Below are 23,972 nucleotides of genomic sequence, written 5' to 3' on the forward strand. Positions count from 1 at the left end.
TGCTACATCATAGATGAACCTTGTAAACATTATGCCAAGTGAAAGAAGCCAGACACAAAAGGTCCACGTGTTTTATAATTCCATTTATTTTTTTTAAAGAGAGAGAGAGAATTTATTTATTTATTTTTTTAGTTTTCAGCGGACACAACATCTTTGTTTGTATGTGGTGGGAGGATCGAACCCGGGCCGCATGCATGCCAGGCTAGCGCGCTACCACTTGAGCCACATCCCCAGCCCCTTATAATTCCATTTATACAAATTGTCCAGAAGAGGCAAAGTTATAGACCTAGAAAGTAGATTTGTGGTTGCCAAAATCTGGGTTGAGATTATGAAATGATTGTTAATAGGGATATGGTTTCTTTTTGGGGTGATACATAGTAGTGATCAAAATTAGATTATAGTTTCTTTTGCTGAGAAGAAGCTTTTTAGTTTAAATCCATCCCATTTATTGATTCTTGGTTTTAATTCTTGTGCTACAGGAGTCCTTTTTAAAAATATTTTTATTAGTGGTTGATGGACCTTTATTTTATTTTATTATTTATTTATTTATTTATTTATATGCAGTGCTGAGAATCAAACCCAGTGCCACACACATGCTAGGCAAGCGCTCTACCACTGAGCCCAAACCCACTCCCTATAGGAGTCTTATTAAGGAAGTTGGGGCCTAATCCAACATGATGGAAATTTGGGCCTACTTTTTCCTCCATTAAGCGCAAGGTCTCTGGTTTGATTCCTAGGTGTTTGATCTACTTTGAGTTGATTTTGTGCATGGTGAGAGATGAGGGTTTAATTTCATTTTGTTACATGTGGATTTCCAGTTTTCCCAGTACCATTTGTTGAAGAGGCTATCTTTTCTCTAGTGTATGTTTTTGGCACCTTTGTCTAATATAAGATAACTATAGTTATGTGAGTTAGACTCTATGTCCTCTATTCTATACCATTGGTCTACAGGTCTATCTTGGTGCCAATACCATGCATGTTTTTGTTACTATTGCTCTATAGTATAGTTTAAAGTCTAGAATAGTAATGCCACCAGCTTCACTCTTCCTGCTAAGGTTTGCTTTGGCTATTCTGGGTCTCTTATTTTTCCAGATAAATTTCATGATTGCTTTTTCTATTTCCGTAAAGAATGTCATTGGGATTTTGATTGGGATTGCATTGAATCTGTATAGTGCTTTTGGTAGTATGGTCATTTTGACAATATTAATTCTGCCTATCCAAGAACAAGAGAGATCTTTCCATCTTCTAAGGTCTTCTTTAATTTCTTTCTTTAGCATGCTGTAGTTTTCATTGTAGAGGTCTTTCACCTCTTTCATTAAGTTATTCCCAAGTTTGTTTGTTTGTCGGTTGGTTGGTTTTTTGAGGCTATTGTAAATGGGGTGGTTTTCCTAGTTTCTCTTTCAGAGGATTTGTCACTGATGAACAGAAATGACTTTGATTTATGGTTGTTGATTTTATATCCAGCTACTTTGCTGAATTCATTTATTAGTTCTAGGAGATTTCTGGTGGAATGTTTTGGGTCTTTATTAGGTAGAGAATCATATTGTCTGCAAATAGTGATAATTTGAGTTCTTCTTTTCCTATCTGTGTCCCTTTTATTTCTTTTGTCTGTCTGATTGCTCTGGCTAGAGGTTCAACAACGATGTTAAATAGAAGTGGTGAAAGAGGGCATTCATGTCCTGTTCCAGATTTTAGAGGGAATGCTTTCAAATTTTCTCCATTTAGAATGATATTGGCCTGAGGCTTAGCATAGATAGCTTTTACAATGTGGAGGGATATTCCTGTTATCCCTAGTTTTTCTAGCATTTTGAACATGAAGGGGTGCTGTATTTTGTCAAATGCTTTCTCTGCGTGTATTGAGATGATCATGTTTTTTTTTAATCTTTGAATCTATTCATGTGATGAATTACATTTATGTTGAACCAACCCTGCATCCCTGAGATGAACACTACTTGATCATGGTGCACTATCTTTTTGATGTTTTTGTATTTGATTTGCCAGAATTTGATTGAGAATTTTTGTATCTGTGTTCATTAGAGAGATTGGTCTGGAGTTTTCTTTCTTTGATGAGTCTTTGTCTGGTTTTGGAATCAGGATGATATTGGCCTCATAGAATATGTTTGGAAGTGTTCCCTCTTTTTCTATTTCATGAAATAGTTTGAGAAGTATTGATGTTAGTTCTTCTTTAAAGGTGTTGTTGAATTTAGCTGTGTATTTATCCGGTTCTGAGCTTTTCTTGGTTGGTAGGCTTCTGATGGCATTCTCTATTCCGTGCTTGAAATCGATCTGTTTAAATCATGTATATCATCCTGATTTAGTTTGGGCATATCATATGCCTCTAAAATTTGTTGATGCCTTCAATATTTTCTACTTTATTGGAGTACAAATTTTCAAAATAATTAACCATCAGTGAAGGGAATAGAGAGTTTACAGAATGGGAGCAAATCTTTCCCACTAGGACATCAGATAGAACACTAATCTCTAGGATATATAAAGCACCCAAAACCTTAAAACCGAAAAAACAAATAAGCCAATCAAAAATGAGCCAAGAAACTGAACAGACACTTCTCAGAAGAGGATATACAATCAATAAACATGAAAAAATGTTCAACATCTCTAGCAATTAGAGAAATGCAAATCAAAACTACTCTAAGATTTCATCTCACTTCAGTCAGAATGGCAGCTATCAAGAGTACAAACAACCATAAGTGTTGGTGAGGGTGTGGGGAACAAGGCACACTCATACATTGCTGGTGGGACTGCAATTGGTGCAGCCAATCTGGAAAGCAGTATAGAAATTTCTTGGAAAACTTGGAATGGAACCACCATTTGACCTGGCTATCTCACTCCTCAGGATATACCCAAAGGACTTAAAAACAGCATACTAAGGGACACAGCTACATCAGTGTTTATAGCAGTACAATTCATAATAGGTACATTGTGGAACCAACCTAGATGCCCTTCAGTAGTTAGGAAAACTTTGTTATATATACACAGTGGAACATTATTTAGCATTAAAAGAGAATAAAATCATGGCATTTGCAGGTAAATGGGTAAAGTTGGAGAATATAATGCCAAGTGAAGTAAGCCAATCCCAAAAAACCATGGCCAAATGTTTTCTTTGATATGAGGATGCTGACTCATAATGGCAATGATGGGGGGCAAGGGAGGATGGAGGAACTTTAGATAGAGCAAAAGGGAGGGAAGGGAAGAGAGGGGGGGAAAGGGGTAGGAATGATGGTGGAATGAGGCATCATTACCCTAAGTACCGGTGTATGAAGACATGAATAGTGTGAAAATACTTTGTGTTACAATCAGTGACTTGAAAAATTGTGCTCTATATATTTAATGTGAAATGAATTGCATTCTGCCATTGCATATAACAAATTAGAATAAATAAATAATTTAATTTAAAGAAAGATGATTTAAAAAGCCTAAAAACACCTACATAGTGTTCGTGGATTTAAGTGAGACTTTAATTTCTTCTGGTGGTTTAACCATGATTATGTGGGACCTGAATAGTGAGAAAATGACCATGCCCAGTTATCAGCATCAGTGGTGTATTGATACCAGGTAGGTGAATGATCCTAGTTTGGAAGGAGGAAAAACAAAGTGTTTGACTCCCTTGAATGCTAAAGTCTAATTGGAGAAACATTGTATATGTGCATAAAATGTCATATAACACATGATAATTTAAAATTACCTAAAAATGACAATAAATGATACAAATTCAGCTGCCTGAGAATGTTAGGACTGAGGTATTTGACGACAGTCATAGGAATAACACTTCTGGAGAGCTCACTGTGTGGCTCATACTTTTAAGCACCTGATTTGTATCATCTCTTCACCTTTCTCAAAACAGGTACAAGAACTGAGTCATGCAGATATGTTTCCAGGTCCCTTGTTTGAACACTGGTTGAGCTTTGAGATACCACTGAAATTTTGGAACATGCAGATTCCTGGGTCACACCCCCTTCTAATTCTGATTTCATTGGCCCATCTGAGGACCTGCCCTTGGAGTCTCTGGATGATTACAGTGAGCATGCAGCCCAGGTTCAGGACTGTCTTACTCAGGGCTTTAGGGTCCCCTCATCACAAGGGGTGATTGGCCCTAAGATAATCACATATGTCTCATTTCTGGAAGTGATTGAAACAGGACAGCCACTAACCTCAGAGGTACCGTGGTTGACGATAGTTGTTACCATTTTTCCAGAGCCCCTTCTGTGCCACAGGATAGATTCACAAAGTGACATTGCCTAGCAATGGGCTGCACTGTTGGAGAGAATGAGTGTAGAAACGCAGGTGCATGCACATCCTTGGAGGATCATTTGGATAGTGGAATTTTATTGGTGACTTTTAGGAAGCTAAAATTATTCATCGTATCTGCCCAAATTTGGGACACTAATTTTATTTTTATGTAAATTTATATATGACAGCAGAATGCATTATAATTCTTATTACATATATAGAACACAATTTTTCATATCTCTGGTTGTATACACAATATATTCACACCAGTTCATGTCTTCATACCTGTACTTTGGATAATAATTATCATCACATTACACCATCATTAATTTACCCATGCCCCCTCCTTTCTCCTCCAACCCCTCTGCCCTATCTAGAGTTCGTCTATTCCTCCCATGCTCTCTCTCCCTATCCCACTATGAATCAGCCTCCTTATATCAAAGAAAACATTTGGCATTTGTTTTTTTGGGGATTGGCTAACTTCACTTAGCATTATCTTCTCTAACTCCATCCACTTACTTGCAAATGCCATGATTTTATTCTTTTTTATTGCTGAGTATATTATTCCATTGTGTATATATGCCACATTTTTTTTATCCATTTATCTATTAATATTAAGGGCATCTAGGTTGGTTCCACAGTTTAGCTATTGTGAATTGTGCTGCAATAAACATTGATGTGGCTGGGGGACACTAATTTTATTTTTTACATTCATGCTACCTGTCCTCAAAGCTCCATTTTTTTTCTGATTTAATGACTTGGGGGAAGCTGTTATCAATTCACTGTGGATAAATAGCACATGTGTTTGATTGATATTCATATCTGTTCCCTCTTCTTCACTCTTATACATTCTTATAATACCTCAACCATTAGGCTAAAAGCAGTTTATACTTTTGTTCCTAGAGCTTTGGTTTCTTCATTTCCCATTGATTTCAAATTATTACCTGTGCTTCAGTGATTTACTGTACCCCCATCCTTCCTGATCACTTTATAATTTCTCCCTCTTAATAGTTAGTTGCCAGTTTGTCGTTTTCTTTCAGGATTCTCTTCCTCTTCTCTTACTTCCTCTTTGGAGCACCCTCCCACCTTTTCGAGGTAGACAGTGTGTTAGTGTTCTGATTTTGTGATCACTCTTCCACTGTTCCATAACAGGTTGCTACAGCCTCACCTCTTCACCTCCTCTCCCTGCATGTCCTTTTGTAGTCACCAAGGATCTCAGATTTTAGTCCTTTGGGAACAGAGAAATAGTATCACAATGCTGCATTCTTTTCTTGTTTGTCTGGGAGACAGCATAACCACCTAAGGACCTTAGAAATTGACAATGTTTGAGGATGTTAATTAAATAGCATTTCATTCATATCCCTCACTTTATAGAATGAAATGCGAAACCTAAGCTACTTTTGCAAAGTGGAGGTAAGTTTGTATTTATGAAGACTATTTAGAATATCGTCTATAACAAAAGCTTTTGAACATTATAATAGGAGACTTTGCTGGTGCTGAAGGTTATGTGTATGGCAGTGTTAGTTCAGGTAGGCCAACTACTGGAATAAGAAAGGAAGGCTGCAGCATGTCCCTGGCATAGTACACAGTGGAGGATACCCCTTACATACAGTTCAGTATGTCATCAGGGCAGGGTTGGTGCATTGGTCCGCCAAATATCATTAAGGAACCCAGACTGCTGGCAACTGTGCTATCTTTAGTTTGTTCCAAGGTGTTCTGGGGAATCAGTATGTAGCAATATTTAGCAACACACAAAGGATAGCTTATGAGCTGCTTTATGGGTAAGGACAAGAAGTGGGAAATGTCATTTCTGCTCATACACCACTGACTAGAACTCATTGACTTGCCAATAGTAATTACAAAGGCAGTTAGGCACTGTGGTCCACTGCATGCCTGGAAAGAAGAGGAAACTCATTTGGGGATCTGTCCCTGCCATTGAAGGTACTTTTCAAAATGTTTAAAATGCAAGAGAAACCCAGTGGTTTGAGCATTTAACTGACCCAATTGATTTCCTTTCTACATGAAAGGGATTGTAAGGTCAAGGAAACACTGATAGTTTGTTGGGTGAACTCAACTACTATGTATAACTATAAAGCTGTAATAAAATAAATAGGTAAATAATGACTAGAAATGGTTAAATTTGAGTTATATATGCATAAAAAGAAAACTGGTCAGTAGTGTGTTAATGGGTTTAATAACAACATGTATTTAGTCATCTGAATACGCTTACACAGATGGACCATCCCTTATCTGAAATGTTTATGACCAGAAGTGTTTGGGGATTTCAGATTTTTAAAAATATTGGAATGTTTGCAATTACATCTTGGGGATAGAATCCAAATCTAAGCCCAATTCATTTATATTTCATAAACACCTCATACATACACATGGCCTGAAGGTTTCCATTATACAGTATTTTTAGGGCAATTGCATTTTAACTGCAACTCTTACTTGAGGTCAAGTGTGGAATTTTCCATGGTGGCATCATGTTGGCACTCAAAATTTTGGGGGGGTTTTGAGTCATTTCTATGTTTTGAAATAGGGATATTCAACCTGTAGTTCATCTTTATTTTAAAAATGTTTTTAAACGTTTAATAGAAACTTGCATCCTACTGTGACAAGTGTTATAGAACTATTTCAACTGATTCGAAGCCATCCTAGGTAATTCATACATAAAGACTCTGTAGTCTATGCAGTAATTCACAGATGCTTAACTGTAATGGTGAACAAAGCCAAAATAGTTATAAGCACTATAAAAAACAAAAATTTAACACTGGGATAGTCCAGATAAACATAACCTTATATTAGAATATTTAAAGAGTATTCCCCCCTAAAAAAACAGAAGACCTAAGGCACTGAGCAAGGCTGCTCTGTTATATTGCTGTGGACACTAAGATGGATGGGTCTAGAGATCCCATCTAACAGCATTTATGGTCTTAAATGTCTTTGTTCCTTAATTCCTACAACCATGTTTCTTAAACTTTATGGCTATATCCAACAATTTTTAAAGAACAGAAAAAAATGCTTACAATTCCTAATTCTCAGTTATTTTAATTATAATTTTATTTACATAGGAAATTCATTACCTGTCAATGTGTATATATTAAAAATTTATCTAAGTTTCTCATACTCATAGCTCTAAAACAAATTTATAAATTCAATTTATAAAATATAAGCAAAGATACAAAGTCAGTGCTGTTTAAATGAGCACAATTAGGGTTAGGATCAGGAAGACATTCTTGAAGGTGGCATTGGAGGTGTCTGTGAGAGTGACCAGGGTTAAGTTGCTGGGTAAATGGAGGTTGGAGGGTAGAGGAAGGCCCAGGCAAGGGACAAAAGTGAGGAGAGGACCCAGTTACATGAGACTGCAGCAAATATACAAAGAGTTGTTCCTTTGGGCTCTAGTGTAAGGGTAGGGATGTGAGGTAGTGGACCTTTTGAAACTAAATCATGGGACCTGGATTATTGGTTCAAGAAATGAATGGGTACCATTGATGGCATATGAGCAGAATAGGATACTGTATTTTTAAAAGATATATCTGTAGCAATATTTAAATACATTAGAAAAATGAAAAAAAAGCAAGATGGAAAATCCAAGAGGCTGGCTTTGTGAGCGCAGGCACTTGGTTTACTAATTCCCTGGTCCTAGAACACAGTTGGTCCTCAATAATTGTGTGTTGAACTAATGTATGCTGCCTAATAATGAATGGCAGGAAGATATCTGTTGAAATGTCTAGAAAACAAAGTCCAAAATAGGCACTTGGAATAGAAATTAGCAATTGCTAGTGTGGATTGGGGAGTTATCTATATCGAAGTGAACCCTTGAGAAATGTATAAGATTGTAAAGGAGAACAGTATTAAATATTAAATATATTGTGGTCAAGTACAAATATGTAACAGCAAATCCCACTATTATGTGTAATTATAATGCATCAATAAATTAAAAAAAAAAAAGATTGTAAAGGGGAGAGACAGGGAATAGGCCAAGGGTGGATCCTTATCTACTGTTGTGATTGATGTTAAGGGGAAACACAGAAATGGTAACAAGGGAAGGAAAGGTGACTCGGGAGGAGATATTGGCCCAGAAGCCAAAAGACAGAAGGGAAATATCCATGGCCCATTTGGCCTGTCTAGCTTATAAAGACTTATTTTGGATTTTGAAATTTAAACTTTTTTTTTTAAAGCAGACTTTGACAGTTACCCTTGCATCAATAATTATTTTAAGAGGTATGTATGATTTACTGTTGAGGGCTACAAGGTCAAACCAAGCAAACAAAATAGATCCCAGAAATATGCTAAATGTGGGGAAATTTCAGTTTTGTGTTTACATATTTTGGAATTTGACACACAGTTCTTTTAGACTTCTTGTTACTACATCATTGAGCTAAATATATAAATCTTAGTACGTTATACATAGTAGTTAAGCGACAGGATAATTATATCACAATTTTTTTTTTTACTTTGTGAATTCATTTAATGTAGTGTCTCTATTAATGGCCCACCATAGGATATTTTAACTTATTAAGTTTTGTGTCTAGACAATTTTGGTGAAACTTATTTTGCCCAAAGCAGGTACACAGTTCAGTTGTTTAAAACAAACAAACAAACAAACAAAGAGGTAAGCTCAGATAGGCATTGGTTTCTTACTACTTTATGGCTTTGAAAGACATTCTGAATCATCTTGCTGGAGTGTTTACCACACCCGCAAGCAGTAGGATTTAACATTAAATTTTCATTTTGATTAACTTGACTGCAGTCGTTTCTTGGCTGCCTCTTTAGAGCCCACTGTGGAATAAAATTAAAACAGTTTTTATGATATAACAATTTAGTTGCAGAAAATGACATTCTTCTCTTTTCCCAGAATGGCTGTGTGTGCTATCCCTGAGTTTCCTGCATCTGTCCCATGGCTCTGGTTTCTCCCCCACTCCCATCCATCTTTTATAATACCACCAGATTAATTTTCTTAAGCAGAGATTGGGTCATTCCCTTTTCCTTCAATGGCTCCCCATCGTCTCCTCTCATCTAAGCCCAGCTCATTCGTCAAAGAAGCAGCAGCCCAAATGCTGTATTTTCCCCTGAACATCTTCCTTCACCTCCTCTGCTGAAGTCCCTGTCTCCACGGTAGACTCTGTCCCTCTTGCATTGCATGGGTCACACCCTGCCTTACAGGAACACATCTCACCCATGAGAATGTGGAATTCTTGAATGCAAGAGCCACGTCTCCTTATTTATTTTTTTGTACACCCCACCATTGTCTGTTCATAGAAGAGTCTCAACAGATGTTTGCTAGGTCAATGAAAAGGGACTATTTTAAAATAACAAACATTCACACTGCCCCTTCTTATGCATGTGTGAGCCTCTCACCCTTCACCTTTTCCCCCAGCTTCTGATTAATTTGTAACGTAGTTATTCATTTTTGTCCTTGGGCATTGGCTGTCTCCTCCCTGTTGGGAGATAACTGGTGCTTCATTTTGTTCACGGATGTATCCCTGGTGCTCAGAACCCTGCTTGTCGTACTGGTTGAGTTTTAAGTAAAACTTTGAAGCTGAAAGTCAGCTTCCCCCTATTTCTTGGGTTTATTGTCCATGGTTTTCAATGTAAAGGACAGTGTGGTGTTGGAAGATCAGGGAGCAATGTAGGAAGACCTTCATGTTAGTTTCTGCTCTTTACTAGCTCTGCAGCTCTGAGCAAGTTGCTTAACTGCTCTGAAGGTAATTTCTTGTTTGAGGATCACACAACTTAAATTACATTGTTTACATGAGGATTAAATTTTAGGGGGAAAAAAAAAGAAAAACACATGCAGTGCAGTTAATAGCTGACGTTTCTTGATCTTTCCTAGTTCGCCAGACATGTTACGACACATTTTCCATTTGTCTGTCACTGTATATTTTCACAGCCATTCTGTGAAGCAGAAGGGGGCTACCCCCATCTTATAGATGAAAAGAAGAAGGGTCCTGCACAGTGGTGGGTGGCACAGCATTGATAGCACCAACAGGTCTGCTGAACTCCAAATTTCATGCTCCTAAAGCCTCTGCCAATTGCGTGTGTGCCCCTCCTGGGCTGCTGGACTTTTCCTTTGGAGCAGGAGTTCTAGATCTTACCTTGCTGCTTTGCTGCCATAACATGCTTGAGGTTTGCAGAGGGTTTCTGAAAACCAGTGGCCCCCAAGGAGGAATTTATGAAAAAACCTGGTCCCCCCCAAAGCTTGAAGGGCAGGGAGTCTGGTTTGGAAACTGCCCCCTGATGAGTTATATCCTTCCCCACCTGCTATGCACTCCTGCCTCCAGTTTGTGGCCCGTCCTCCAAAATAAAGCTTTTAACTCTTGTTATTTTCTACTGCAAAGATATAGCCCTCCTGCATTAAGACTGTTGTAAGGATCATTGCATTATTGGTTTGGAAACAAATGAGATGGTTTATGGTTGAGATAACCAACTTGATCATTACTGTCCTTTCTATTGATTTGAAAAGTACTGAGTCTTCTAATTTTAGAGAGATCTGCAGATGCCACTTCAAAACACACTTATATCACTAATAACTCATAATTGTTATAATAAAGTTAACATAAAATATAAGAAAGGCTATTTTCTGTGTAAAGGAATTAGCCTTTTCAGATATTTTCATTACACATTTAAAAGAACCAACCCAGATTTAATGGGGTGGATTACGTCTCCATCTGAAAAGCATTTTTTTTTAATGTTTCATGGAATGGATTTCTCTTTTGCAATAGTTTGCTATCAGTTCAAAGGCTAAAAAGGTATTCCAGAAAATATTAAGATGAAAAATAATTTTGTTTGTGTGCTATAATGCTTCATTATGCTTAATTGATTGGGAGGTTTGGTAGAAGGCCAGAGAGAACTGGCAAACATATAAAATTTAAAAGGAAATATAGGCATTTCACTTCAAGTACTCTTTCAACAGAGGCATAAGTTCATTTCTGATAGCTTTATTATAGTGATTAAGAGCGTAAGTTTTGAAATCAATCTGGCTTTTTTTTCCCTGATTAAATCTGAGTTTAGACGTGTTATCTAACGTTCTGACCCTTGATTTTTCTCACCTATAAAAAAGGAGCAGTACTACTTCATAAAGTTGTTTTTATTACATGAAATAATACAAACTCATCTAAATAGTGCCAGAGTATTGCAGGCACTCTAACAATGTTTATTATCATTGAGATATAGTCATTTAGATCTAATGAACTAATTGAATATCACTTTGCCAAATAGGTGGGAAAGATTTTTATGGAATCCCTATGTGAAATTTTCAACTTGGTATGGAATACTTTTTTTTTTTTTTAAGCCAACTCAAATGGTAAACTTTGTCTCATCTTGGGATGAGCTGTTAACGTCTGCATTAGTGACATTTTAACTCAAGTATGGAGTTAGCAGGTGTGAATTCTAAGTTTCTTATATGAAATTGTGTTTTGCAGGAGAGTGCATAGAAGGGCTGCGGGAGCATGACTATCTTCTGATTCATTCTTGCCGGCAGTGGACCACCATCACTGCCCATAGCCTGGAGGAGGGCCATTACGTCATTGGGCCAAAGATAGAGATTCCGGTACACTATGCAGGTAAGATTCCTCTCAAAGGGCAAGAAAAGGCAAAGAGAAGAAGGGGACTTGAACAGTTGATATTTTTTTTTTCCTTTACTTCACAATGGGAAAATGGGACTCTAAGAAAAATTAAGCACTTTTATGTGATTATCTATCAGTGAAAGTTCAGATGCATTTTGTTATTGATAGCTCTAATTAATGCAGCTGGATATTTATAAGACGAAAATTTTACAAACACAAAATTACTTCTCTGTAGCCTTGGAATTAAGATGAAGATGTGAGGCTACCCTCTGAGCTCCAAGCACTCCTATCTCTGAATAACTCTGTGCAGCTTGAACATTGCTTTTGTGAATGACTATGACGAAATGATTTCAGGAGGTGCCATTGCACAAATGGCCACTGAGTCTAGTTTGAAAGTATTGGCTTGGAAGTTCAGATACCTGAGTGGGTGTGTCCTCCTTTTCAAGGAGGCTTTCAGAACACAGACCCTGCGATGATCTCACTGCTCCAATTCCATGGGGGTGGTAGCTGCCTTCTCACCTCTCTTTGAACTCCATTCAGTTCAACAATGCCCTTTAACTAATTTTTATTGAGCTCATTCTATAACCAGCACTGAGCTTGGGATATGTTTAGTGTTTTGAATAAACTCAATAGTGGTAGCTTATAAATGTTAAAAAAAAAAAAAAACAACCCTAGTATTGCTTTATATTTTGTTCTGGTGAGTATAGTTCATTATATAAAGAATCTTAATTTTTTTCACTGTTATTGCTTGTTTTTTAAAAAGTCAATAGCAGAACATTTTAAACAATTGAGCATAAATTGTATAGCCCTAGACTAACTTTTTTTGGACTGGCCTCTACAATGCTGAAGAAGTTGTCTATTTAGAAAAGGGATCTTGGCAGAATCCCCACTGTTTAGAACAATAGTAATTTTTTTTTCAATATATAAATGTTTTTTGAATGGGTGCTTTGGTACCCTTTTCAATTCATGGAAGTCTTTAATTGCTAATATGACTAAGGGATCACTAAGCCACTCAAAGATCCTTCTTATTCAAAATATTATAAGAAAGTGAGAATTTCTCTGGCCTTACTCTTGGTCCTTTAGAATATCTCCTAGTCCTATGAGTAGCTTTCATGAAAACAGAAAAACACTTGGGTGCTGAAGAGATTACACTTGGGAGAAAGGAGCCAGGACAATGGACCAGTTTTCCTGAGAATGAGACAAACCCTCAAGGCTGCCCATTCTCTCTCCCTGTGGTTCCCACAGAAGGTGATTTTCCCATTATTTTCAGCTAGCTCAAATTCTGATTTCTTTGTAGAAAACCAAAAAGAAAAGTAAATGGTTATATTGCTTCGTCCACATCTATGATTTTACCTAATCTGCTGTATTCTTTTTATTAGCAGACTGCATAATTTTAGTCTTCCCCCCAAAATCATTGTGAATAGCTCTGCCAAATCGGTCTTCCCAAAGGATTGCTTTGGTTTGGTCACTTCCTCAGATCTCTGGAGACTTCCTGCTGCATTCGATTCTTGGCCTTGTTGGGTAATTCTCCCCAGAGTTCCAGGCTACTTCTCCAGCCTTTTCTACTCTGGAGAGTGAAGCTTCCTTTCTGGCTAGATTAGACATCCCACTGTGTCCTGAATACCTCGGACACTTTTCCATTTGTACCGTTATCCCCACTAGAGTGGACTCCCTCAGCCTTGCTGCTTCTCGGAGCCTGCCATTGGGTTGGGAGTGTGCAGGGGCTCTCCACTGCCCCATGTGGTCTCCCGATGTACTCACTATGTCACATTCATTGGGCACATTTGGTCACTCTTCAGTTAACTTCTTCCTGTGTACACACGTTTTCACCAGTTGGACTATAGAGCCTTTAACAAGTTAAAGCATTTCTGAGAAACTCTTGCCTATCCCTTGAATTGGTACAGAAGTGATACACTTCTTGATGGAGGTAGATGCTGGACCTAGGGATCCCAAACTTGGCTACAAGTGGAATCACCTAAGAGAGTTTTAGAGGACAGAGTCCTAACTCCAGAAGTTCTGGTTTAATAGGTCTGAAGTGTGGAACTAATTAAAGGATTTAAAAAGCACCCCATGGTTAAAAAACGCAACCAAAGTTGGGAGTGGACATCCACAGTGGCAGATGATAAATAAGATATCTCCAAACACCTAAAAATATTTGCAAATGTAATAATCGTCTTTGAACGTATGTTTTTGTACTCACAGCCATTCAGTTTTCACTGGGAAGACAGAGATGGTACATTCAGCAGTTTACTCTGTTTTTAAGGAAAATGATGATGAATAGAACTGGGAAACTGGGCATCCTGTTACAAATGATACATATTGTTTTTAACGAAATTGAGGTGCCAAGATTAAAATGAAATATGGACACTAGGATCACACCACTTTACATGAAAGCAGATAAAACCTATTAAAGAAAGAAAAACTTGAAATAGGTTCAAATGGTTTATGAGGTCATTTGCCATTAAGCAAAATAGAATGGATGGTCAGTGATGGCTCCTGAGCTGTCTGCCTGAATTGCTTCAGCAGGACACTTAGGTAGAAGAAGTTTTGGGGTGCAGATAGGTAAGTGATCATTTTGTTTAGGGATATGACATCTAGAGATAACACCAAGAAAGTTCCTTTAGCAAAGTTTACAAAGACAAATTTAGTGACTTACTAGTTATTTTAAAAAATAAAAACAAATATTAGCTAGCCAATAAACAAGAGGGCATTGTAAAATTGAGACTTGTGAGTCTGGATGTGATCATTTCCAAAGTTATGTGACTCCACACACTGGGCACTACACACTGTTTTTGTTTGTTTGTTTTTCCTGAGATGATGTCTTGCTCTCTTGATCAGGCTGGTCTCAAACTCCTAGGCTCAAGGGATTCTCCTTTCTGAGCCTCCTGAGAATCTGGGACTACAGGTACGCATCACCATGTCCAGCTTGTAGTAGCATATATTTTGTTTTGAAGCATGTGCTTATTGTGAAGAAAAAGAACATGAAGTATGTTGTGGAGACCAAAAAACATCATTATCTCTCTCTAGCTTACTTTTATCCATGCATATTTGACTAATTTGTCAGAAATTTCATCTAGGGTCGCTTCCCAGCTTTTGGCTAAGATCAAGTGTAGAAATTTCATCTGGGTTAAGATTTTTCATTCTTTGAGGGAAATTAATAAATCGTTAATAATTAAAGTAGAGCCCACCAGCTTTAAAATCAAACAGCATAGGTTGATTTTCAGTTTTCTCATTTACTGTCTGTTTTACTTGAGGCAAGTTAACAGATCTCTTTAAATTTTATTTTCCTCATCTGTAAAGTGGGGGTAATTATAGTGGCCTGCTCCTAAAGTGGTTATAAAGTATAAAAGAGATAATGGGTGTGAAACCCTTTTCAGAGTGCTTAGTACTTTTTATGTGCTCCCTAAATGTTAATGGTGACCATCATGATAATGCTACTAACAGAATGTTTCTAAAGATTTACCTCTTTATCTTGTATCACTAATTGAATTTCCTTCATTGAAGCTGGCTGAACAATGACATCCCTCAAAATTGTTTTGGTGGTTGTTGGTTTGTTTTCTTTCTGTTGTTTTGTTTTGCTTTGATTTTTAAAAAATCTCATTTTGACTTGCAATAGTGTGCTACCTTATATCACTTACCTAGTTATGCCCATTTTAGCATCATGTGGTCATGTTTGTTCTTTCTCTCCCTCTTCAACGCACAGGTGGATGCACACACAGTATTTTCTCATGAATCATTTGAGAGTAGACAGCACGCATTCCCTAATACTTCACTGTGCATTTCCTCAGAGCAAGGATATCCTCTTATGTAACTCTTAGCAAATTCAGAACACTTAATACTTTAATCTACAGTCCATATTCCAGTTTTGTCAGTTGTCCCAACAGTGTCCCTTCTTGCATTTTCCCCTCCAGGACAGCATACAGCCTGGGACCATGTATCGTATTTCACTGTCACGTCTCTTTAGCCTACTTTAATCTGGAGCCGTTCCTCAGCTGTCTTTGTGTGTTGGGATTTAGACATTTTCTGAAGAGTGCAGGCAAGTTGTTTTATAGAATAGCCCTCACTTTGGGTCTCCCTTCTCCTTGTGATGCGTTTTAGGCTGTGCATTTTGGGCTGGATTACCGCGTACATGATGTGTCTCTCCCAGGAATTACAGTTTAGCACCAGGGATGTCCTTGTGTCCCTTGTTGGTGATGTCAGTTTTGATCACTTAGATTAAGTTGTTGTCTGATGGCTTTGGTTGTGTAATTGGCATTACTAGGGAGTTTGAGAGAGGATACTTCAAGACCCTATAAGTATCTTTGCTCCTTCTCTAAAACTTCCAGCCCCTCCTCCCTAACCTGATTCTGCAATTCTGTTGAAGATTTCTAATTTTGTTTTTACTTGAAGGTGGCAAAACATTTACTGCATCATTCTTTCTTATTTCTTAGCCTTCTTCCATGGAAAGGAAAAGCATTTCTTTCCTTCCCATTTGTTACTTACTTATCTGTTGTAATCAGCATGACATACAGATTCTGTGTTATTTGATGGGATTACAACATATTACTCTCCTAATTTATATTAGCGCCCATATTGTCCCAGATTTGTGCATTGGGGTATGAGCTAGTATTTTTATCTCCCTTGTCTTTTTCAGGTATACCCTTGTCTTCTGGTGTGGGTAACAAGCATTCTTCTCAGTCAGTATACTGTTTGAGTCAGGGCTGCAACATCATTCTGTTCCAGGCAGTGCTTCTCACTTTGTGGTTTTGTAGATAGAGTCCCATGGAGTTGGGCAGTGCACAGCCTGGGCAGCCACACACAGCAGTAGTGTTCACATACCCCTTGGAAAGTGGTGAGACTGAGCACTTTTAAAAAATCATGACTCAAGAGTGCCTTACCCATGTTTCACATCAAAGACTTTCACGAAATTCCTCACGTGAAAAGAAATAACGTCATAAAACTTTGAGAAAAACTGTGACTTGAAGTCTGTTGCAACTACACTCTAAAATGGAAGTATAAAATTCTTTATTCCAAATTCTGAGATGATTAGAGGTGTGCTTTTGACAAATACTTTCCTCTTTTTAGCTAGGCACAGTGGCACACACTCTGGAATCCTAGTAATTAGAGAGACTGAGACAGGAGGAGCATAAGTTTGAGGCCAGCCTCAGCAGTGTAGCAAGACCCTGTCTCAAAAATAAAATAAAAAGGGCTAGGGATGAAGCTCAGTGGTAAAATAGCCCTGGGTTCAATCCCTAGAACCAAAGAACAAAAAAACTTTGCTCATTCTGGCAAAAAAAAAAAAAGTTTAAAATTTGGAAAACAGGAAGATTTTTTGGTATAACAAGTAATCAATTTGATAAAAGAGATAAAATGTGTTCAGTCAGCACCACATTTTTTCCTAACAGGGAAGAAACCACTGAGAAAAATTGGCTCAGTGTTGAGGAAAGAGGCTGCCTCTTTCACACAAGTTTTATTCAAAAGGCGCTGCAGATGAATTTTATCTTAACTTTCTGACTTCATGTTGCTACCAGAAGGGCAAAGATTTCCTAAGAAACGTGCGGTATTAAACTCAGATTTTTTTCTGCATTCTGCACCCTCAAAACATGTAACTTCAGAATTGCCTGGAACTTCATCAGACACTGCTGGCTCAGCCTGCATGCCCATCCTTCCCTCTCTTTTACCCTGACACATTGAACAAAAAAATACCTACTCTAAAAAGATAAACTTTTTCCAAACCCTAGCTCAAGAGTTCTTAAAGGAGAAGTTTTCATTTTATCTTTTCACGTATCTATTCATCAAGTTCATTGTGTCTCTGCACCTCAGAGTAGTCAGTCAAGCAGACCCAGATTTTACCATGAAAGCATGTGTCTCACTTATGTGACCCTCTTCTAGGATCTACATATTTGGTGGAATATGTAGATTTGATATTTGTTTTCTTTAAATGGAATCTAAACTTCAAGTCCCTAATGACTCAACACTGTGCTGGCACATGATGAGTTTGGAATAAGGGACTCTTCTCTCACACTCTTCTTATAGAAACCAAAGAAGACCTTACCAAGACATAACTTTGGGAAGCTAAAGGTATCCAAATATGAGGCGTCTCTGCATCTGTGGTTCACCAATTTTCAAAGTAATAGAATACTGAGTAGCTTTATGAAAATTTAAATCATTCAATGGAGTGCTCGCTGTCGTCATGGATGAACAGATTGCTCCATGAACATAAGCATCTGAGATAAAACTCCAGCCTCGTTTGACTTCTATTTTTAAATGCTCATCCTCCTGCAAATCCCGTGAATCTATAACAAGCTAAAATGATCTCAGTGCTTTCCCTCCGAGCTGCAATATGTACAGAAATAAGTGACACTTGCGTGCAAGGTTGGTAAGAAATGCTTATGCAGTCTTCGAGGTCCTTATTCAGCAAGCACCTGGATTTACATCGGCAGTGCCTGATTTTAAAAATGTGGGATGTGCAGTGTCTGTCTCATGGGCAAAATTATAGTAACGCAGTATCTAACATAACCTTGAATTGTAATTACTGAACAAAAGGAAATGTTGAAACAAGCTAATTTTATTCTCCTGGGTTGCAAGTTTAATTAGCATGAATCATCAGTTTACAAAAGTAACTGCTAATGTTGAACAACACTTTGTGTACTTTCTCTGTTACATGGGATGAAGCTTCTGTGATAAGATGGAAAATAACTGAACTTTCTTTTGAAATGTGCTAAAAACTAATTTGGTATGCTAAGGAACATTTATCCCAGCCAGTTTTGCCATGAATAAATATTAAAAGATCTAAGGAGTAACCATTTTTCATGATTGAATCTTTAGGTCACTGTTAACAATTAAAATGTATTTAGTGCTTATTATTTCCTAGGCATTTGTTAACTCAGCCTTTACCTTGATTTCTTCATATACCTTTCACAACAAAAACATGAGGTTTATTCCATTATTATCTGTATTTCAGGGAAGTACAAACTGAGATTGAGGGATGTTAAGTATCTTGTCATATAATACGGCCAATAAGTGTGATCCCAACTGAGGGTATGTGGCCCCATAGCCCGCTTCCCTCACCACTATGCCTTGGAAAGTGCTAGAAGGCACCTTCTATGTGGAAGGTGTGTATGCATCCTAGAGAAGAGAGGTCTGTTAGAATCAACCAGTATATGAGTAAACCTTTTGTTTTCTTTCCTTTCACATATAGTTCCCCACTTGTGTTCCAACTCCAGGGAAAATTTAAGTAAACAATTAAAGTTTTGACTTTAACATATACACACCATTTCCATAGAAGTAACATTATTCCCTTTTCTGAGTAATTGCCAGGAAGAAGGAAAAGACAGGAAGAGCTCCCAGGAGAGCTTCTAGCTCGACAGAGAGGGGACCTGCTGGGCCCAGAGTTGAACAAAGGCCAGGGGAAGGGTCTTTCACATAGAGACTAAGGAAACTGGTTATCTTCAACAGGGCAGTCTCAATGAATAAAACAGGAAAATTAGATCATATAGAAATGAGTGAGAAGTCTGACAGCAAGCAAGAATCAATTGTTTTCTAAGATTTTTGTATTAAAAGGAAGCCAAGAAAGGATACAGGAATAAAAGTCTTTTAATGTTCATTCGTTCTCTCTCTCTCTCTCTCTCTCTCTCTCTCTCTCTCTCACTCAACCACTGAGCCACATCCCCAGACCTTTTTTGTATTTTGTTTAGAGACAGAGTCTCCTGGAGTTGCTTGGTGCCTCGCTATTGCTGAGGCTGTCTTTGAACTTGTGATCCTCCTGCCTCAGCCTTCTGAGCCACTGGAATTACAGGTGTGTGCCACCACACACAACCCTTTTAAATATTTAATGTTTAAAGAATAATGCAACCTGAGTAATCTTTCTAGGCTAAGTGGAATGATTCTAAAGAGAAAAGAGAGAGAAAATAATTAAGTAATACAACAGCTTGATGTCAGGGAAATTGTTTCTGCCACTTTTCCCACAAGAGGCACTTGCTGTTTCTTCAGGGTGGAGAGGTATGATCCCTTTCCATACCACTCACAAGGGCCACAGCTGGCACTCCTAACAAAAACCAGGTTAGTAAGAGAAAAGCATAGCAGGTTTATTTTATCAAAGCTTTACATGATGTGGAAGCCTTCGGAATAAAGACCCAGTGAAAAATGTCCATTTTTATACTTAAGGATGGACAGTCGTGTAGAAATGTGATTCCACAAAGAGTGTAACTCTTTCACAAAGGGTAATGGACTGAGGGGGAACCAGCAAGGCTTGGGTCTGTTCAGACTTTCCATGATATTTCTGTGTGTTGTTCCTTCCTCCCAGGTGGAGGGCAGAACCCCTTCTAGAATGAGAGTCCCATGAGGTATTATCAGACACAGTAAAGAATTTCTTTATGGCCAGCTCCTTCACAGAAAGGTGGAGCCATGGGAGGGAGGTTAGAGTAATATTTCTGGGATTTATGGCAGGCTCAGGAGAGAATGGGCTCTAGTTTTATGACCCAGCTTGGGGGGAAAAAAATTCTTAGTTTCCATGGCCTTCCTTGGGGGAAAAATGGGAGCAGAATTAAGAGTAGGGGAAGTTCAAATAGACTTTGCTTCTGAGCCCCTTCCAATGAACTGAAGGGCAGTATAAATTATATAAATATCTACCTTTGCTTCAAGAATGAATTGAAGGTTATCAGTCTTTGGTATGACTTTGGTAGAGCTAGTCTCACTTCTCTTTGCTTGTAACCCAAGGAAATTTGAATGTGAATGATAATTCAAGATGAAACGATATTAGTGAATTATTTTGGTTTTGTTAGTTATGATTTTGGCATTTATAGTTATGGTGGGACATATTCTCATCTTTTGGAGACATACTGGATTACTTAGGGGTAAAATATGATTAAAATTTATAAAATACTTTAGCAAAAACATAAGGATAAAAACAGATGGATATCCGGCAAACTGTTAAAACTAGGTAAAGGGAATGTTGCTGTTCATTACCCTGATTTTCTGTATTTGAAAACTTTAGTAAAGGATAAGAAAATGACTTGGTGACATGGCAGCCAGCAGCAAAGTTAATTGCATTGTGGAACTCTTAAGTGATATTCTTACCAAAACCACTCTGCTTTCCTCCTTGAATTATATAGTCTGATTTTTCTAGGGGTGAAAGTTCCCTTTCGCTGGGTCATTTTGTTCCAGTATCAGATGTTTGTGGAAACAGTACAGTGAAAGGTGAACTTAGGAATAAGTGGTTTTGTTTTTTCCAGAGTAGAACCACCTTAGCTGGTGGCTTCCTATGGCGATTGTGGCTGGTTTCCAGGGGTTGACCCAATTTAGTGCCTGAAGTGTTAAGGGGGGAGAGGGATTGGTGGATTGATGTAAAACTTAGGGAGAAAGGAACTACTTTTTTTCCCCTTTATTTTCTTCTTAAAATAGGAACTTAATGGGAGATATGGGGAAGACAAAGGGAATATGAACAAATACATTGGAAAGTTCTTTCATGTCACACCAAGTGGCTTTTTTTGATTATCCTATAAACACTGGTAAAAAAATCACTTTAACAAAAATTTTAGAATTCCTCAGTTGGTATTTCCACATTTCAGCCTGTTTATGCTCATCATCCTTGCAAATCATATGCTGACTATACAAAAAAAAAAAAAAGATTAAAAACAAACAAACAAAAATCCCAGAAACCTAAAAACAAAACAAAACAAAACAAAAAAAAACTCTCACCCAAATCAGAAACAGCATATGAGGTTCAAAACTCCTAGGCTGCCATTTTGTATTTCCTTTCTACTTCTGTTTAGGCACTCAATGGAAAGTTGGTACTGGAAAGGGCTAACTCCAGTTCAAGTACATTTTAACCTATGAGATAATGTGATTAACATCAGGCGGAAAGTTTGAACAAGCCGCCTGTGACCACACTGTTAATGGAGTGTTTATAGCATGGGTGGGAATACATTTGTCTCACTTCATAATTTGGTTTCCATATTGGATTTGTACCTCTAAAAATTAGTGTGACCTTTCAAAAGGTTCCCTTTTAGCTTTTTCGGAATTGCCTTGAGCTTTCTCTCTTTGCGGAAAACAGACTTACCAACGTGTTCCAAAATTGAATTTGATGCTAGTAAAACTTTTGGAAATCACTCCACTCCATTTCTTAGGGTTAGAATCACTTGCGTTTCTGACTGACTATCCAGGGAAAATTGTATGCTGGCTTTCTGGTAAGACTCTGACCCACGTGGGTAGTTGTTTAGTGGACTCCAACAGGAAAACTGCAAAACCAAGTGTATTGTGCAAACTTCTGCCACTTGAGACAAGAGGATAGATCATTCAAATGCTTCCATGTTGGTTTTTCTTAGCTGAACATTACACAGTACTCCAGCTTGTCAGAACTGGCTGACGGAACATCGTGGGATTTGCCCCTCTCCGTGAGTCAGGCCAGTTAGTGAATGTGAGGCAAGCAAAATAAACACAGAGCTTTTATTTTCTAGATGTTAAAAATCATTGTAGGTAAATGAAATGCAGTGGGCACATAGACATTCGAAATATTCCATTTCTCCAGTCGTGCCTTTTGCATTCCCTAAGTTTTAATACTCAGTGGCAGTTATTTATTTGTTTTTTTTCTTACAGCCCTATACAACGTTTAATAGTCCCAACTTTTTTCCACTTATGAAACTAGACATAAATGTGTGGGGAAACCAGTCCTCCATCCACCCCAGGCCCTTTCCTCCTTGCCCCCAAGGTAACTGTGTGTCTAATCTTGATTTTGCTCCCTTGATCCTGAAACAAGCTGTTCTTCCTTTTCAGCCAAGCCCAGCTCTCTCACCTGCTCCAGACCTGCCGTTCTCCCATAGGTCCTTTTATATGTGATTGTCAGATTGTTCTTCTCAAATGCACCTCTGTTCATTTAATGACTGGCCAAGACCTTTCAGAACTTTCCCCATGTGATATAAGCTCTTGATTAGTGCTGGGCCCTGAAGTCCAACAGATGCCCCTGGGGAATCAGCCAGTCCAGGCTGGTTGTCACTCACATAGGCTCTGCTTGTCTTGCTCTGTTTTCTCTCTTGTCTTAGTCACTCCCCAATTGTGAGGTCTTTCCTCAAATACCTCTTTCCTCCAGAAAATTTTCCCCATCTTCCATGCCATACAGATACTCTTCCTCCTTCCTTCTACTTCAGCACCCTTGTAACCATTTGTGTCTAGAACAAGTTGTTTAGCTCTTATTTTTTTTCCCATTACTAAAGGCTCCTCAAGGGTAGTCGTGAGTAGGATTGATCCTATCAGCATCCTGCACAGGCTTGAACATAAGGGCTCAGTAAATAATTCTGACCCAACGGAAATTGATTCATCTTTTAAGGACTTTTTTATTTTTTTATAAGTCTGGTCTCTTACTCCCTTGAAACAGGCAGATGTAACTGGTAACTGTACACTTCACATTGACTATAGGGAGTCATAGGGATTGCTTTCATGGAAGTGCAACTGGATGCCACGTGGGACTGTTGAAGCAGGGGCAGTGGCTGCTATCTGGGACGGGGACCTGAAGGCTTTAGGCAGACATGGAGGACAAGGCATCTTCCATGTTACCAGCTTGAACAAAGCTCTTTGGCTTATGGGAAACAGTGGGCATCTCTTAAATGGGTATGGGATAGGGGAGGAACATTGAGGAGGTAAGTTTGGAAGTCTAGTACGCACGAAACGGCAAGGGATTTGAATCCAGGTAGACGACTGGGACCTGTAACCTCTGTGCCTGGGGAGGCACTCACAGAATCTGTTCTACATGTGAGTTAAATCCATTGGGAGTAGAAGAGGCAAAGGCAGCAGGAGACCGCTGGTGGGAAAACTGATTCGGAAGTTGTTGAAATCGACCTGATGGAAGAGTATGAAGAGCTGGGCTGGTGGAGGTCTGATGAGCTAAAAGTTGATGTCTAGATAAAAGGAGTGTGGAAACAGGGGAGGTAAATCTGAGAATTTTAAAAAGCTTTTGTCCAGTTTTTAAGGAAATGGATCTCTTTCCTCTCCTCGCCTCTCCTGTCCTCTCTTTGCTTGCACACACTTTTTCCTAATGGCCTTAACTTATTTCTAGTATTTTCTTTGTTGCTACAGCACCCTTTCCCCTTAGAATAAATTTTGTCAACAAAATGCAACCTTTCAAGTTCTTCCTAAATAATACAATAAGAAGGTAAAGATTTAGATTTCTTTTTAAAATTC

The 23,972-nt window shown here is 38.2% G+C and overlaps 1 protein-coding gene across 2 annotated transcripts in view; it reads left to right on the forward strand.

Annotated features, from left to right (window-relative positions):
• Window positions 1–23,972, forward strand: part of Garem1 (GRB2 associated regulator of MAPK1 subtype 1) — a 185,492-nt gene that overhangs the window by 53,200 nt on the left and 108,320 nt on the right. For both annotated transcript variants that reach the window (XM_078030209.1, XM_078030210.1), the window contains exon 2: window positions 11,676–11,816. In XM_078030209.1, the coding sequence (XP_077886335.1) occupies window positions 11,676–11,816 (141 nt within the window). The remainder of the gene's footprint in view (window positions 1–11,675; window positions 11,817–23,972) is intronic.

This window comes from Ictidomys tridecemlineatus, chromosome 13, assembly GCF_052094955.1.
Source record: "Ictidomys tridecemlineatus isolate mIctTri1 chromosome 13, mIctTri1.hap1, whole genome shotgun sequence".
Classification (NCBI taxonomy): domain Eukaryota; kingdom Metazoa; phylum Chordata; class Mammalia; order Rodentia; family Sciuridae; genus Ictidomys; species Ictidomys tridecemlineatus.